Here is a 17120-nt window from a genome sequence, read left to right as displayed (position 1 = left end):
CAGGAAGCAGTGGCTGAAAACAGCAAACAAGTGTGGCGGAGTGGACAGCGCCTGTTAGTTAATGTATTGTTTTTTTAAATGTAGCTAGGGCTTATTTTAGGGGAAACAGTAGGACTTTCTACTGTTAAAGTTGCATCGCACAGCACGGAAAATGCAATTTTGTGCGATGTGATGCAACACAAAGTAAGGCTCATAGGGGAAAACGGGCTACAACACATCGCAAATCGCGGCATGCTGAAAATGTGTCCTTCTTGCAATGTAGCAGCCTACAAAACATCGCTAATGTGAAGGAACACGTCGGAAAGCATGGGCTTCACATACATGCGATGTGTGGCACTGTCAAAAAAAAAAAAATCACAAAATTTTCTCGCCCATGTGACAGCAGCCTCATATGTGCATGCAACCCCCCCCCCCCCCCCCCCGATTAGGTAAAAGGCTAATTAGTTTAATGAGGTCCATATGTTCTCTTTTTCACAGGATTGCACAGCACATTCCTGCACCTCCATAGACTTCTCTGGGACCTCTGCCGTGCAAATACACAGATAGATAATGTGCTATTTGTTTGCGACCGGCTAATATGTGTACAAAAAATCGGTCATGTGAAAGAACCCATTGACATCAATGACTTCTATTCTCTGCATCTTGCTAGTTTTTCATGCGCAGATATGTCCGTCTGTAGACGCCCTGTGGTCGCCCCTTGGATACTGAGTGCTCTGAATCGGGCCGCGCTCACACCACCGTATGGTAGACCACTGTGGGAAAATCCCAGTGTTTTCCCCGCTGTGTGGAGCCGCATATCACTGCGTTTGTGATAGCGTATGCCTGCACATGATGGTGTATCTCACGCCCGCCATCACGTACGCAAAACCTGGTTTCTTTTTTTATTTTCTTTCTATTGTCTTGGCAACGTTGCCTAAAAACTCCACAAATCCGCAAGGTACCCGCGTGTGTTCAGCGATGTCGCCTGCTCCAGACACCGGGGTCTATGTAATATGCGGTAACATAGAACAGGCTGGGTTCTTTTTTCCGCAGGTATGCCTCACAATGCATATATGGGAGTGTGACTAGATCAATGTAAGCTCATTGGCCTAAGGCCGGGCTCAACACTGCGGGGCTCCTGCAACGGTTTACAGCAATGGACCTGGCCAGGACCTTGCGTATGGTGGCCAACTTGTACTGCGCACCACCGCGTACTCACGCACAGTACACCTGGTTTATATATATATATACTCCCAGTCCCATATATGACAATGGTGAATTATGGGAGCCGCCGCCCGGGAGCAGGTGCCAGCTGACGGATCTCCGCGGTGAGCCGGACAGATAGGCTCAGTGCGAAGAATCGCGGCGATTCACAGCATGCTGCGATTTGCCGGCTGCTCGTGGACAGGGGGCTGCACTTTCCATAGCAACGCTATGGAAAGTGTGCATTGCGTTCCCCGCAGCCGGATTACGCAAAAACGCCCGTGGGCAGGCAGCTTAACACAATTCTGACGCTAATGTGGGCGGAACTGCGAGAGCGTGTAACCGGCGGCCTGCGAGTATCAGCGGGCTGACAGCGCACAATATGCTGTAGACATAGGCTGGGAGCGCCGGGCCTCAGCCACACATTAGTGATGAGGGCCCTGCAGCCGGGGGCCCCTAAGGCTGGGCCTGCTATACAGCATCCAGCACTTGTACCATGGCAGTGAGCCGTCCCCACCCCACCACACAGCGCGGCTCTCCTCCCTGACAATGGGCGCCGCGCCCTCCGCCTCCTCCTCCCGGACATACACGTAGACATTGCCGTGTAGTCCTTCCGGGGCGCCATCACCGGTTTCCGCTCTCTGCCTGCTCCGGCCCGCTCCTCCTCTCTGCCTGCCACGCTTACAGGAGCGCCGTCACCTACATCCGGACAGGGCCGGTGAGTGGCGGTCCCCCGCAGTGCTGGGCCAGGGGCGGCGGGCACAGGTGCCGGGGAGTATAACAGTGCAGCCGTCGGCTAGCAGGGTGCACGGGGCGTGAGCCGGGCTGTACGCCCTTGTACCCGTTGTCACGCAGGTGCAGCCCCCCCTACTGGCCAGTCCTCACAACCCCCCTGTGATCGGCGGTGCCCTGATCAGACGCTCTGCCTGTTTATACATCCTATTTCCAGTTCCACTCTCCGTAGCGGTTAGCGCCGCTTCTTTAGCGCAGCTCGTATGTATGTCGCCGCTTCTCTAGTGAGGCTCGTATGTATGTATGTCGCCGCTTCTCTAGCGCGGCTCGTATGTATGTATGTATGTCGCCGCTTATCTAGCGCGCCTCGTATGTAAGTATGTATGTATGTCGGCGGTCGCCGCTTCTCTAGCGCGCCTCGAATGTATGTATGTATGTATGTCGCCGCTTCTCTAGCGCGGCTCGTATGTATGTATGTATGTCGCCGCTTCTCTAGCGCGGCTCGTATGTATGTCGCCGGTCGCCGCTTCTCTAGCGCGCCTCGTGTGTATGTCGCCGGTCGCCGCTTCTCTAGCGCGCCTCGTGTGTATGTCGCCGGTCGCCGCTTCTCTAGCGCGCCTCGTGTGTATGTCGCCGGTCGCCGCTTCTCTAGCGCGCCTCGTGTGTATGTCGCCGGTCGCCGCTTCTCTAGCGCGCCTCGTCTGTATGTCGCCGGTCGTCGCTTCTCTAGCGCGCCTCGTCTGTATGTCGCCGGTCGTCGCTTCTCTAGCGCGCCTCGTCTGTATGTCGCCGGTCGTCGCTTCTCTAGCGCGCCTCGTCTGTATGTCGCCGGTCGTCGCTTCTCTAGCGCGCCTCGTCTGTATGTCGCCGGTCGTCGCTTCTCTAGCGCGCCTCGTCTGTATGTCGCCGGTCGTCGCTTCTCTAGCGCGCCTCGTCTGTATGTCGCCGGTCGTCGCTTCTCTAGCGCGCCTCGTCTGTATGTCGCCGGTCGTCGCTTCTCTAGCGCGCCTCGTCTGTATGTCGCCGGTCGTCGCTTCTCTAGCGCGCCTCGTCTGTATGTCGCCGGTCGTCGCTTCTCTAGCGCGCCTCGTCTGTATGTCGCCGGTCGTCGCTTCTCTAGCGCGCCTCGTCTGTATGTCGCCGGTCGCCGCTTCTCTAGCGCGCCTCGTCTGTATGTCGCCGGTCGCCGCTTCTCTAGCGCGCCTCGTCTGTATGTCGCCGGTCGCCGCTTCTCTAGCGCGCCTCGTCTGTATGTCGCCGGTCGCCGCTTCTCTAGCGCGCCTCGTCTGTATGTCGCCGGTCGCCGCTTCTCTAGCGCGCTTCGTCTGTATGTCGCCGCTTCTCTAGCGCGCCTCGTCTGTATGTCGCCGCTTCTCTAGCGCGCCTCGTCTGTATGTCGCCGCTTCTCTAGCGCGCCTCGTCTGTATGTCGCCGCTTCTCTAGCGCGCCTCGTCTGTATGTCGCCGCTTCTCTAGCGCGCCTCGTCTGTATGTCGCCGCTTCTCTAGCGCGCCTCGTCTGTATGTCGCCGCTTCTCTAGCGCGCCTCGTCTGTATGTCGCCGCTTCTCTAGCGCGCCTCGTCTGTATGTCGCCGCTTCTCTAGCGCGCCTCGTCTGTATGTCGCCGCTTCTCTAGCGCGCCTCGTCTGTATGTCGCCGCTTCTCTAGCGCGCCTCGTCTGTATGTCGCCGCTTCTCTAGCGCGCCTCGTCTGTATGTCGCCGTGTGACCGCGGCTGAATTGCAAAGCGCCAATCACACCCAGACCTTATGATCAGCGTTTGCTGGGACACGCCTGACCCCCCCCCCCCGGACGCTCGTCCTCGGGTTGCGCTTCCACTTAGCTCTTTCCTTGTTAAATGCAATTGGTCATTCTAAGATTTGGCGCCGTCCAGTCGCGCACACACGAGCGATCTGCGTTTCACGTGGCATTTTTCGGCAGGGATCGGACGGATTCCTGTGAATTGGATAGACGCGGTCCTCTCTTCATCAGATCTGACGGTCCCCTTAGGTCCGGCTGCGTAACGTCTTTGGCCACAACCCCGTGTCGCAGCGTAGCCCCGCAGAATCCTGATCTAGTAGAATTCCATACGCTTGCGGTGCGCAACCTGCTGCAACATGCAGATGACAAGAAATGCAGTTTCGAGCAGTGTAGTCCTAGTCGCCACCTACGACTCATTCTCATGGGCGTATACGTAAAATGCTGCCGGTGGTCACGCAGCGTTTTACCACCATGGTAGCCGACGGTGCGCTGGCTGTTGCCGCATATGGCAGTGATGCACAGTGTGACTTTCATCTGTACCCCGCTCTGTCTCTTAGTGGTGTTGCATATCGGCAGTGTCGCATATGCAATGTATAATGTATGGACTGCATTGCGTACGCTACTCATAGAGAACAATAGGGATGTTCTGCGTGATATGCACTGAAATAGAGCATACTGACATCTTTTTCATATGTGTATCTACATGCCTTGTGTATTTACTAATGGGAATGGATCAATGAAAATCCATGTACTTTCATTGACTCCATTCACTGCGTACTATGCAGACATGTGTAGCGGTGGCGTCACGGCCGTGCGAACGAGCCCTTAGTTTGGGGTCAGATGTTATAATACCACTCCTAGGTACACGGTGTTGTAGCACGTACCAGCAAGGGGAGTGTTGTACACATGGCACCGTTCTCACTCATGTGCCATATCTTACGCGACCTAGATGTGTATTCAGATACCATGTGTGATCGTTCTCGGTAAGGGAAACCACGTAATCTTGTAGATCTGATACCTTTTAATAGCTAACAAAAACACATGATGTTATTGTGAGCTTCCGAACCAACGCAGGGTTCTTCTTCAGGCCTAAATGGAATAGATCCGAAGAGGTGTGCATATTTATACATACATACTTATGACAAGGCACAGACATGGCAGGTCATAAGGATATGTGTATAAATATGCATGCCTCTTCGGATCTATTTCATTTAAGCCTGAGGAGGAACCCTAAGTAGGTTTGTAAGCTCGCTATAACATCATGTATTTTTGTTAGCCATTAAATGGTATCATATCTACAAGATTACGTCGTTTCTCTCACTGAGAACAATCACATGTTGCTCTACTGGCTAACACGATACCAAACCTCTCTTTCCGTTTGGATGCCATGTAATGTATGTCTGTGCTTTTACTGAATTCCCCAGTTAGCCTTTTTTACATTAGTATCATCTTTTATATATATTTTCCTTGGTCCTCTGTAGGTGGTGATTGTCTCTTGGTTGTGGCCTGTGATAACACGAAGATGCTGCAGTATCTGGTAAATGATTCCCGGGTGGGCTCCTTGATATCGCTATTCCTGCTTATTCTGGGATGTGCTACGGCTTCGGAAATTACCTTTGAACTACCTGATAATGCCAAGCAATGCTTCTATGAAGACATCATTCAGGGAACCAAGTGCACTCTAGAATTCCAGGTAAATGGCACCCGATTCAGGGTTTATTTTTCAGTTGTTTCTGTATTCAACCTATAGAATGTCTTCTCATGAAGCACTCCTATTAGGGTATCTAAGCATCGTAAAGGGTGCCCCCCTGTTTAAGAGAGTCTCTCTGAATCTATGCACCATTGCGCTATTGTTTAAAGGGAACCTTTCGTCACTTTTGCGTTCGTAAATCGCCTAAACAATTAAGTAGTGTACTTTTCAAAATGTATTATGTTATACTTTTTGATCTCCTGAAAAAGACTTGGGTATACTAATGGATCACAGACTGAACATGAGTTAGCAGTGTGATGCAGTAGCAAAAGAGTAAACATAATTCTGGGATGTATGAAGAGAAGCCTCGCCTAGATCACGTGAGGTAATTATCCCCCTCTACTCTTCATTAGTCAGACCTCATCTGGAATACTGTCTCCAGTTTTGGGCACCACAATTTGTCTGTCTTTTTTTTAAACTGCAGCAAGTTCAGAGAAGAGCTACCAGGATGGTGAGCGGTCTGCAAATCGTATCCTATGAGGAACGGTTAAAGGATCTGGGAATGTTCAGCTTGCAAAAAAGAAGGCTGAGCGGACACTTAATAGCTGTCTACAAATATCTGAAGGGCTGTCACAGTGCAGAGGGATCAGTCCTATTCTCATCTATACAAGGAAAGACTAGAAGCAATGGGATGAAACTGAAAGGGAGGAGACACAGATTAGATATTAGACAGTGAGGGGGATCAATGAGTAGAACAGGTTACCATGGGAGGTGGTGAGTTTGCCTTCAATGTAAGTCTTCAAACAGGAGTTGGACAGACATCTGTCTGGGATGATTTGGTGGATCCTGCATTGGATCACCCTGGGGGTCCCTTCCAACTCTACCATTCTATGATCCATGTATACATCTTCCTACACTGCATGGTAATTCCAGGTGAGCTGACTGGGGGTGAGCCAGACAATCTCTCCTGACCGGACTACATCCCCCTAACACCACTCCTTTCAGCACTGTGACATAAGGAGACGTGCGCCCATCACTCAAAAAGTGGATCTGCTGAGGTGCCACTAATCCTACATACAGAAGTGAGTGTTTAGCGATGCATGCGCAATTAGTCTTGCGAATCTGCCCACAAAATCACCAGATAAACTGCACTTGTGCCAGCCTGGTATCTGCCAGCATGTGTGTCAGACTTTGAGCAGTGTGTAGACTTCTACATCATCTACTTCACAGTGCTAGAGAAGGGCGGTGTTAGGGGACATAGTCCGGTCAGGAGCGATGGTCTGGATTGCTTGCCGGGAATTACCAAGCAGCACAGGAAAAGTCTATACGTCCTTTTTAAAGCTATCAAGGACATGAAAGTGATGACAGGTTCCCTTGAAAAGGTACCTGCACCGTTACCAAAACTTTTAATATGTCAGAAGTTTTGATCAGTGGGATCCAGCTGCGGAAACTTTGATTGGTTGCTGACACAGCTGCTGGGGATTGGCTCAGTGACCTTTATGGGCCTGTTTTCAGCTGCTGATAATGGCCACAGAGTTGTTGTGATGACAGACGAGGGAGCGCAGTGCTAAAGTGTGAGTGCTTTTGCACCTTCATTTCAGAGATCAGTGGGGTCTTCGCTCCTGGACCCCATGGATTAAAACTTCAGACATAGTGCTATGACATGTCAAAAGTTTTGCAAAAGTGTCGTTACTCTCTAAGCTACCTGTGTGCGCTCAGCATCAGCTACCCCATAGCTCAAAACTTCTGATGTCACAATATGTGTAAGGTTTTCTGAAATGACTCCTGCATCTTAGGAGGGTCTTAAGACGACTGAGGCACAGACGCTTGTGCACTGCTGGTTTAAAGTGTAGCCATTAGTTATCATAAATGTGGACTTTCACATGGAGCGGAGCACTAGATGTAATGTTTGTCTAGTGTACAGTAATTGTATCCGTGTTTGCTTAGCTTGTATGTCCAAGGCTTACCTGAAGGGCTGTTTGCAGAGAGGTCTGGAGAGACATTGTGACGAGCCGCTTTGTGGTTTAACCAGCAGAGTATGCCAGTAGTGGGCAGGATAGGATCTTTCGCCGCCTTTCTGCTACTGGTGTCTCTCAGGAAACTTTTTATTTCTTTTGAACTGCTGGGTGATGGAGCTGCAGGAGGGTAACAAGATGCGCTCCTGTAACCTGTCCACAAGCGACAAAGGCTGGGTTCACACATGGCAGAATTGCTGCAGAATTATTCCGACTGCATTTTTTAAACCTGAGACTAAGGCCTCATTCACACAGGCGACAAAGTCGTGCGATTTTTGTAGCGTTTCTACAAATCGCATGTATGAGAAGCCCATGCTTTCCTATGGGTTACTTCACACATGCAATGTGTTGTAGCATGCAACAACCCGAAACAAAAACCTTGCGGGTCCGGCGATATGCCCGCAATCCGTGAGGTTTTATAGCCCATGTTTCCCTATGAAGCCGCCTTCTCTGTTGCATTGCATCGCACGAAAACGTCAAAGCTATAATCCAACCCTGGCTGCAGGAAAAAATTAAAAAAATACACATCACCTTACAAATGCTCACCGGCACAGCAGCTTCTCCCCAGATCAGCAGCTTCTCCCCGCGTCCAGGCACTGTTTCTCTTCATCATCTTTTGGCTGGGGATTGAAAAATCCCCGCCTTCTGGAAGCGCTGGCTGTGATTGGCTAAGCATCAGCCAATCACAGTCAGCGCTTCCAGGAGGCAGGGATTTTTCAATCCCGTCCAGAAGAGAAGATTATTATCACTGCCGGGACCCGGGGAGAAGATGCGGCGGAGCCCCGGACAGCGTGAGAGGGGTGGTTTTACTTTTTTTTTTCTTTTTTTTTTTTTTCTTCAGCTACGGCTGATTTTCGTGGTAGGACTTATATTTGGTGCTACAAAGTCGCGGTATTGCCGCGAGAAGACGCAGAGATATCGCACGGACCAGCGATGCGACATCGCTGCAATTTTTCTCGCAGCGATTCTGTGTCGCCCATGTGAACAAAGCCTAAGCAGCAAAGTGGACGAGATTTGCAAATCCGCTGCAGAGAAGCCGTGTGGAAACTGACATGTAGCGTTGAATTCAAATCCGCAACATGTCAATTGTATGACTGTTTCCGCTGCGGGCTCTCTTCTCTCTATGGGGGGAGATTTCCGTATCGGATTACAGGCAGAAAAGCCACTTAAAACCCGCACCACATGGCGTGGGTTTTAAAGCAGCCTTTCTGCTGCGTAAATCTCCCGGAATTTCTGTGCGGTCTTGCTGCGGACATTCCGTGAGATTTCCATCCTGTAAGAACCCTGCCTAATAAAAATGTTGTCTGACCATGGGGAAAGCAGTGCGTTGCTATGGAAAGCGCAGCCCCCCTGTCCCTGCTGTGATTCTCCGCGGTGAACCTATCCGTCCGTGGGATACCGTAATGCCCGTGGACAGGCAGCCTAAGGGTATTTGTGGAATAACACCTTTTATTCTCTGAAACCCGGCACGATATCCTGCTTGTCAGCGAGCACTTTATCCACGGATGCAAGGAGTTTTGCATGCAAAAACGCCTCACATCACTTCTCTAAAATTCGATCCTCTGGCGCTTGTTAAACGCACGTTGGAGGATGAGCAAGTGTTTCTCATTGATTTCAATGGGAAACATCCCATCGCATAGCATGCGATGTGTTTGACTAGCATTGAAAGCAATGGACGATGCATTCCGAGGGACGTTAAAAAATGTATAGCGGCTTGGACACTATTTAAATAGACTACTTTTTATTAACTGTAATGAAGACTTATTTTTGGAGTCGGGCTTATTTCAAGCATCCCCAAAAATCATGCTAGTGCTTATTTTTGGGGTAGGGCTTATTTTCAGGAAAAGCAGGGTAGTTGATTCTGTATGGGTCTCACTTCTAATACACAATCATCCGCTTGTAAAATTTCACCCATTCTACTTATCTTGTGCAATATGTGAGCGAAATGTGTTAAAATGCGCCTAGTAAGAAGTAAAGGGATGCTGGGACTCCTTAACGCAGGACTAAACATTTGGCAAGTCTAATCTCCCCTAAAGTGCAATTTAATGTTAAATTTCTGCAAATTGTTTCGAGAATTGAACTATTAATATGTTTACGTCATGGAGGGAAAGAATGCCTTGTTAATAAAACTCCATTGAAGAGCTTCGCTCAGTAATCCTACTTGCCTTAACTTGATTTAATTGAACATCTGTCAGGTTGGATAGCAGACGATCCCTGCTCATACCAAGCGCTAATTGTGGTAGAAAGAAAGGCATTTATTGCAGGTTACAACATAGGAACATTTAAGTTGGCATCAGTTTAGAAGCAGCTTAATGCAAATTGACACAAACACTCCATAATGGAGGCAATAAAGGGGCATCAGGCTTGATGCATTACATTTTGCACTTTCTATGCTGCTCAGATCTCTTCTATTTAACAAACGCTTCATAAAACACTGCAAATTACGCAGACGTTGCATTCGTGTTCCGGGTGACATAATAGTCTGAGATGTACAAAACTCTCACGATAATGGAACCTGTTTTTTTTAGCATGTAAAGAGTTAAAAGAGGGGACAGGGTTGTCTCTGTGAAGTTTATTGTCCTCTGCTACCAGAGATTGGTCATTGGCCTCTGGGCCTGCCATGGCTGGTATGAAGAATGTAAACCAATAATACATTGCAGGACAAAAGTACTGCAGTGTATTATGAGTGATTGCAGGTTCCCTCCAAGGACATTAAAAAAGGTTAAAAAAAATATGGTGGAAAAAAGAAGTTAAAAAAGCCCATTGCACACCATTTTTTATTGGGAAAAAAACCCAGAAAAATGTAAAGACGTTTGGTATTGCTGCGTCCGTAACAGCCTATACAATAAATTGAACACCCTCTCTTTTTATCCCACTGTTAAAAATAAAAAGCCAAAATGCTGTTCATGTTCATTTTGCCTCCCAGAATTGCAGTAAGTGAGCAAAGTAGTAATATGTACTAAATATGATACGAGTAAAAACTATAGATTGCCTGCAAAACAACAAGCCATCCCAGAGCTCCATTGATTGGAAATGAAAGTCTTTTGAATGCATCAGTGCCAAAAACAAATTATTTTCCCAAAAAGGTGTTTTAATTCTGCAGCAGTGAAAAAACAAAGATTATACAGTAATTTTGGTATCTGCATAACCATATCAATCTATAGAAAACCCCTGTCCTGTCATTTATACCGCACTGTGAATGCTGTGTTGTGGTTTCTTTTCGAAGGCAGAATTGATGCGTGTCCCCCACCACCCAAAAAAAGAAATGTAATAAAAGTAATACATAATATGTAGCCCAAAACGGTATTGGTAAAAACTGCGGCTTGGTAAGATGAAAAAGTTATAGCTTTTGAAAGGTGGATATGAAACCCCAAAACGTTTGCGCATCTTTAAATGGCAAAAAGCGATCGGGCTATCTGTATCGTGCTCCTAGCTTGCAGCAAGTTCAGTGTCTTGTCTTTGTTTGTTTTGTGTTAGAGTCTGATCACACTTTTCAGAAATGCTGCGGATTTTTCGAGGTAGAACCACAGCATTTCTGCAAAAGACGGTCAAAACTTGATTAGATATCAACTACGTCTCATCCAAATTCCCACTCCCCTCCAAATCCTTTGATGTCAGCTTTTCCTTGAATTGGTGACCTCTAGCGAGCGCCGCGCTGCTGGTCAGGTGACGCAAAAGGGGCACAAAAAATTTGAAGGTGAGTGGGGAGCGTTGTGGCTGCTGAAATCGACAGCGGATTTTGCAGCAGAATTTTCCGCTACATGTGAACATACCCTTAAAGTCAGATTACCTGAGGCTATATTGCTGATGTTGGTAGGGTGTTAGAAGAGTTATCTAGGCAAAAAAAAATTCTGTAATACTGCTCGGCCTGCTGCAGAAATATAGAACAAGTCTGATCACTCTGCTGCTGCAGTGATGATGTCACGAACAGGGAAACGTGACCCCTGCAGCCAATCACTAGCTCACTTTGGTAGTGGATGGGACCAGTAAATTAATTTCGCCTAGCTTTACCCACCTGAGCACAACGTTTTTGCACTAGGACGAGGCTTTTTTGTACTTTTCTGTTTGCAGGGTGTTTTTTGTTTTGTGCGCAGGACACAGGCGCACCAATTGAAATGGGTGATTTGTCTGAGTTACAGATATGTTCTTTTTCCAGCAGAATTACACATTATTTTGCGCTTCTCCTTGTGTACTGCGTACACATTTGCGCACCACCCATTTACTTTTGCAGCAGTCATTAATGCTGCGTTTTGACTGAGTGAGAACTGCACAATTCTCAATGAGGATTGTGCTGTCTAAACACGCTGCCCGAGCGTGAACGAGCTGGTGAGGACATCATCGGCTCATTCGCTCGAAGAAACAAGAATTATTTGATTCTTGTGTGTAAAGGGGGCATTCCATCACAGACAGGATTAACATTGAAAGGTAAGACCTCTATGTAGATAAAATATCCACCATTTACAATGGGTGATGAGCTGTGACTATCTACTCCACCTCCCTGCATGCCTAGAACAGTCTCCCATACAGGTCAGTGGGTCCCTCCTGTCCATTGTGTGAATGCCCATGAAGCTGCTGTAAAGCAGCTCTCTTAAGTCCTCTAAATGCAGCTTGGCAAAGATGGCAGCCCCAAAGGTAATGTACAGACAACAGAATAAAAAAAAATCTACAATCCGAAACTAAAAACTGGTTAGAAAAATCGAATATGTTTCTCTATTTGACTTTAATTAATACATTAAAAGAGTTGGTGATTATATTCCCTTTAAAATGTGCCTTGGCATTGTGCTTTTCTACAGGTCATCACTGGTGGCCATTATGACGTGGATTGCCGGCTTGAAGACCCAGATGGGAATCCGCTGTATAAGGAGATGAAGAAACAATACGATAGCTTCACTTTCACAGCCTCTCGCAATGGAACATACAAGTTCTGCTTTAGTAATGAGTTCTCCACTTTCACACACAAGACTGTCTATTTTGACTTCCAAGTTGGCGAAGACCCACCACTCTTCCCCAGTGAGAATCGAGCCACCGCTTTGACACAGGTCAGAATTTTCAGATGGAATGTCTATAAGTGTTTTCTTTTTAAGTAGGTCAGTAATGCAGCATTCCCACAACATGGCTTACGTTGGGGAGTTCCATCATAGCTGCCGAAAACAGCACTATGGCAGAAGCCTTGAACGGAAAGGAACAGAACCATTCGCTGTCATTAGTGAAATGGACAGCACAAGGGTCCAGTTTGTTTTCAGCATATTTGGAGTATGTAATCGTGTAGTTCACTGTAATTGTACACTCTTAAGTATACATAAAATGAGATTAATGGTCCTTTTACACGCAACAATTATCTCTCAAAATTCGTCCAAACAGACAAAAATGAGCGATAATCGCTACATGTAAACACGAGCATTGTGCACTTTTTGTTTGAATGATGGATTTTAGTTCACTTAAAATCTATAGTTCAGCAGCTGAAAGACTGAACAAATATGTTCCATTTGAATGCATTTCGCTCATCTTTCAGTAGACTGCAGGATGTTCTCCCCGCGGCATGTTTACACTAGCTGAGAAGCAAACAATGGAATATGAGGCCACAGCTGAGCGTGTGTTTAAACACATGCTAGGCTCTGCAAACAACTAGAGGTCATTTTACATGCAAATGAAGATAATAAAGTGTTAACGGCTATTAAGACTGTCTGCAAATAGATCCAGCTAATGCTGGGTTCTCACAAGACCCTTTCACCGCGGAAATTTTGTGGTTTTGCTGCAGCGAAAAACCATGAGATTTCCGTGGGATAAGCACAGCTTTTCCGTTGAGGCCAGCTCTCCCATAGAGGAGCGAGGCCGCAATGGAAAAAAAAAAGAAATGACATGCTGTATCCCAGGAATCCGCACCGGCTAATGCCGGCTTTGCCACGACGGATTGTCTACCCTGTGTGGACAAGATTTTTGACAAATCTCGTCCACATGACTGGCTAATCCCGGTATAGCGGCCACAGGTGAACCCAGCCTAAATCTTTCAGTCATTTGAAAGATTATCTTTGTGTAAAAGGACCCTTTACACTTGTCAAACTGATGCCGAAAGTCATATCACTAAAACCAATGAATGGTTCCTTTCCATTCTGTTCGGGGGTCCGTCACGGTGCTGTTTTTGGCTGCTATAGTGGAACTGCATAACATTGTATAATAATGTGCTTGCGGTCTGTTAGTTCTTTTTACCTATAGTATATTTTTTACCTGTGTAAGAGACCAAGATAACTTGGAAACATGGCAGAAAACAGTTCAGGAAGTGCTACTAGATTTGTCATGCTTGATGGAAGGGGTGAAGTCAGTGCTGCCATTCCCAGTTAGTTGTCCAGTTTGTATGGCATGTATATTAGGGTGAATGCCACGAACGGATTTCTACCACGTTTTCTGCGGCGGAAATCCATGTGTGAATCCTGCAGCTATGAGGTTCTAGTGAACCTAATAGCTTTCTGCCTGCCAATGTTCACATGTGGAATTCTACCGTGGATTTTCGTAGCGGGAAATAAATCGCAGCATGTTCTATTTGCCACAGATTTACGCCGCTGGAGGTCTCCGTTAATATAGCAATAATGGAGACCGTGGAATTCCATAATCACCAGCAGGAACTTTTTGTTTTTAATCGTGGTACTCCTGCGGCGGAAATCCACGGGCGTATCCCGCGATGCTCGTGGGCATGAGCCCCTTAGGCCAGGGCTGCACAGTGATATATCACCTGCAGTGTGATTTGCTGCCAACTTGTGTAAAGCAAAAAGAAAGGGAATGGTCGGCACTGCAGTGAATACTAATTTGGGGTTCTGCACATGTATTAGTCATAGGCCACCTGCGCACGAACGGATTTGCATTGCGGAATCCGTGGTCAGCGTCTGACTCCGGGTTCTGCAGCATATACCGTCCATAGCATGCTATGGAAAAGCGCTTTTTCCTGCACATGAGCGGAAATCAATTGTGATTGATTGCAGCAGCACAAGAGTGAGTGTATGCGGGGACTAGCATCGTTTGCCCGACAGGGTCCGTCTGGTGCACTGTTGTTTTCTGTTCTATGGCTTCCATTATAAATTGAAACCTGGATGCTGATGGGAACTATTGAAGTTGCGTCCAATTGGATTGTACATCATGTGATTTCTGTAATATTATGGTATTTTTTTTTTTTAGATATTTCAAATGTATTTGTTTTGCATTAAATCTTTCCTTTCGTTTTTCCTTTTCGTGCTCACTGTATTACACAGATGGAATCCGCTTGTGTTTCAATTCACGAAGCTCTGAAATCGGTCATTGATTACCAGACACACTTCCGCTTAAGAGAGGCGCAGGGCCGCAGCAGGGCCGAGGATCTGAACACCAGAGTAGCCTACTGGTCCATAGGGGAGGCCATCATCCTCCTGGTTGTGAGCATTGGACAGGTGTTTCTTCTTAAAAGCTTCTTCTCTGATAAACGAACAACCACAACGCGCGTTGGATCATAACCCACAATTAAACGGATGGTTTTCTTTCTTTACACACTGTTGTCCCAACTGCAAATTTATTTTTTATTTTTGTTTTTCCTTTTCCGAATACCAGTAAGGAAAAGACTGTATATATTGCTATAGCTAGGTTTTACCTTTTAAACTCCACCGTAGCGTACCCTGACTTAAAAATAAAAAAAAGAAAGAAAAAAATTGTGTAAAGACACTACTTTTATTTTTAACTATTTGATTGTTTTTTCCAAAAGGGGATCTAAGTTTTGATGTTGGACATTCATCCCTAATGTTAATATATTTCCCTCTTAAAGATGACTTGTCCACTTGATTTTCTTTCAAAGAAAATGCCTTTTTTATTAGTTCAACTAGTACAACTTCATTGGTGATCAGTGTGCAACTCTAGGAAAGATCCTACAAGCACTGGCCAATGTACATTTGTGGTCGCACATGAAGGTTTAGTGTAGCTGTTTTGGCCTAGCTATGGGGGCATAAATTATATCTGCATTCTTTTACAGTTGGTATACAGTTAAAATACTTTTGGGGTTTTTTGTTGATTTTTGGATTTTTAGAAGGTGTGTTCTGGTTAAACAAAAATTGTTCATACTTATATATAACTGAGGCTCCCTACAAATGCCAAGCTTCACTGCTGATCTCACAAACATTCTGATATTTTTCATTACCAGGATGTCTGGAAAGGGGTTAATATGCTCAGATATTTTGAAATATTGCTTTTTCTGTGGTAGAATTGTTATTGGGAATCTGTCACTAGGTCATGCTGCCCAAGCCACAGGCAACATCAATTGGGACAGGTATACCTATTGCCTCCTTGTATGTTTTATTATGAAATGCGGTTCTGTTTCAGAAAAAAAATACTTTGAAGTTTGACTCTGAGACGGAGCTAGGAGTCATGGAGGCGGGCCGTGCCAGGTTCTCCCTACCTGCAGCATCAAAGGTGATGGCACTCTTTCCCTTTTTGTTTAGGGAGAGAGCGATCAGTCTTCAAGCTGCGGGCATGGAGAGGCTGGGATGGCCTGCCACCGTGAGCTCCGTTCCCAAGTCAAACCTCAAAGTGTGTTTCTTCTGAAACCCTGCAGACATACACAGAGGCAATAGGTATACCTGTCCCAGGTTCATGCTGTCCATGGTTCAGACAGCATGAAACTAGTGACAGATCCCCTTTAACTTCACTGTTCATATTTGCCCCACTTGCACACTCTCTGTAAATGGTATTACTACTACGGTTGTAGTGTTAATACAGCTATGGGAACTGGTCACTGTGGTATCATAGAAATAATTATTGTTAATGGTCAGCTTTTACTTCCAAGTTGTTAACAGTAACTGTTTCTATGCCACTTTTACTTTGTGCCTCATAAGTTCAGCTTTTGTGTTCACTGCTTCTACCTAAATTATCTCTACACAGCATAATTAGTCCTCATGAGTTTCATGTGCTATCGTGCATCACTGCATTATGGAGATGTTCCTCCCGAGAAGCAATGCCTTGAAGGGAGAGTATTCCCCAAGGCTGGTTTAAGTCTTTCCTTTTATGTTTTCCATTCCTTCTCGAATCCACTTCTGGCTTTGCCTAAAAAAAAAAAACTGCACGAAAAACTGCAGTCTTTTTCCAAATAAAAAGCTAGGTGTGTGAATCCAGCCTCGTGATATCTGAGGCATGTGTAGGTATAGTAGCACCCCTTGGACTTCTTTGGGTGCCGTATTATAGCTCCAACTCCCAAGTTGTACAGGGTCCTAATAAGGTGATGTACACAAGCCCTTAAATCTGAAATAAGTTTTTCTATAACCTTTTCCTAAAGTTCTCCCAAGTATTCATGCAGATGAAGACCGGAAGATGCTTATTTAAGAAAATGGAATGGTAAATAAAAGATTACGGCACGTAACGTGGTGCTGGCATTGACTTGTTTCGGATTAAAATTGTAGCAGGAAGGAGGAAGCATTCCATACAATACCATTTGAGTTTTTTGTGTTACTGAAATATGTAGACAGAATTTTATCTTATTTAATTATTCATGGAGGAAAAGAATCTCTGTACATGCTGCAGCTAGAGGTTTGGAAAAGTAAAAGGGTACAATCTCTGTATTGGCTGGTATTACCGGCAAAACTGAAATTTCCATCTGAGGTTATAAATAAAATAAGTGATAAAAATATGGTGCTGTCTTGTTGTTTTTAATTGTGTTTGTCTAATATGTAGCGGATGTGTTTCTCACTTCAAGTATCTACTCTACCATTTTGTTAATGATGATATTTTAGCTTCA

The 17120-nt window shown here is 46.2% G+C and overlaps 1 protein-coding gene across 1 annotated transcript; it reads left to right on the top strand.

Annotated features, from left to right (window-relative positions):
- Window positions 1–1749: 1749 nt before the first annotated feature.
- Window positions 1750–17012, top strand: TMED7 (transmembrane p24 trafficking protein 7). Its single transcript, XM_066603085.1, has 4 exons — window positions 1750–1900; window positions 5155–5366; window positions 12172–12417; window positions 14620–17012. The coding sequence occupies exons 2-4, from the start codon at window positions 5196–5198 to the stop codon at window positions 14854–14856; spliced, it is 654 nt and encodes a 217-aa protein (XP_066459182.1). The 5' UTR covers window positions 1750–1900; window positions 5155–5195; the 3' UTR covers window positions 14857–17012.
- Window positions 17013–17120: the final 108 nt, after the last annotated feature.

This window comes from Eleutherodactylus coqui, chromosome 5, assembly GCF_035609145.1.
Source record: "Eleutherodactylus coqui strain aEleCoq1 chromosome 5, aEleCoq1.hap1, whole genome shotgun sequence".
Taxonomy (NCBI): Eukaryota; Metazoa; Chordata; class Amphibia; order Anura; family Eleutherodactylidae; genus Eleutherodactylus; species Eleutherodactylus coqui.
This window is presented reverse-complemented; position numbering and strand designations above follow the sequence as displayed.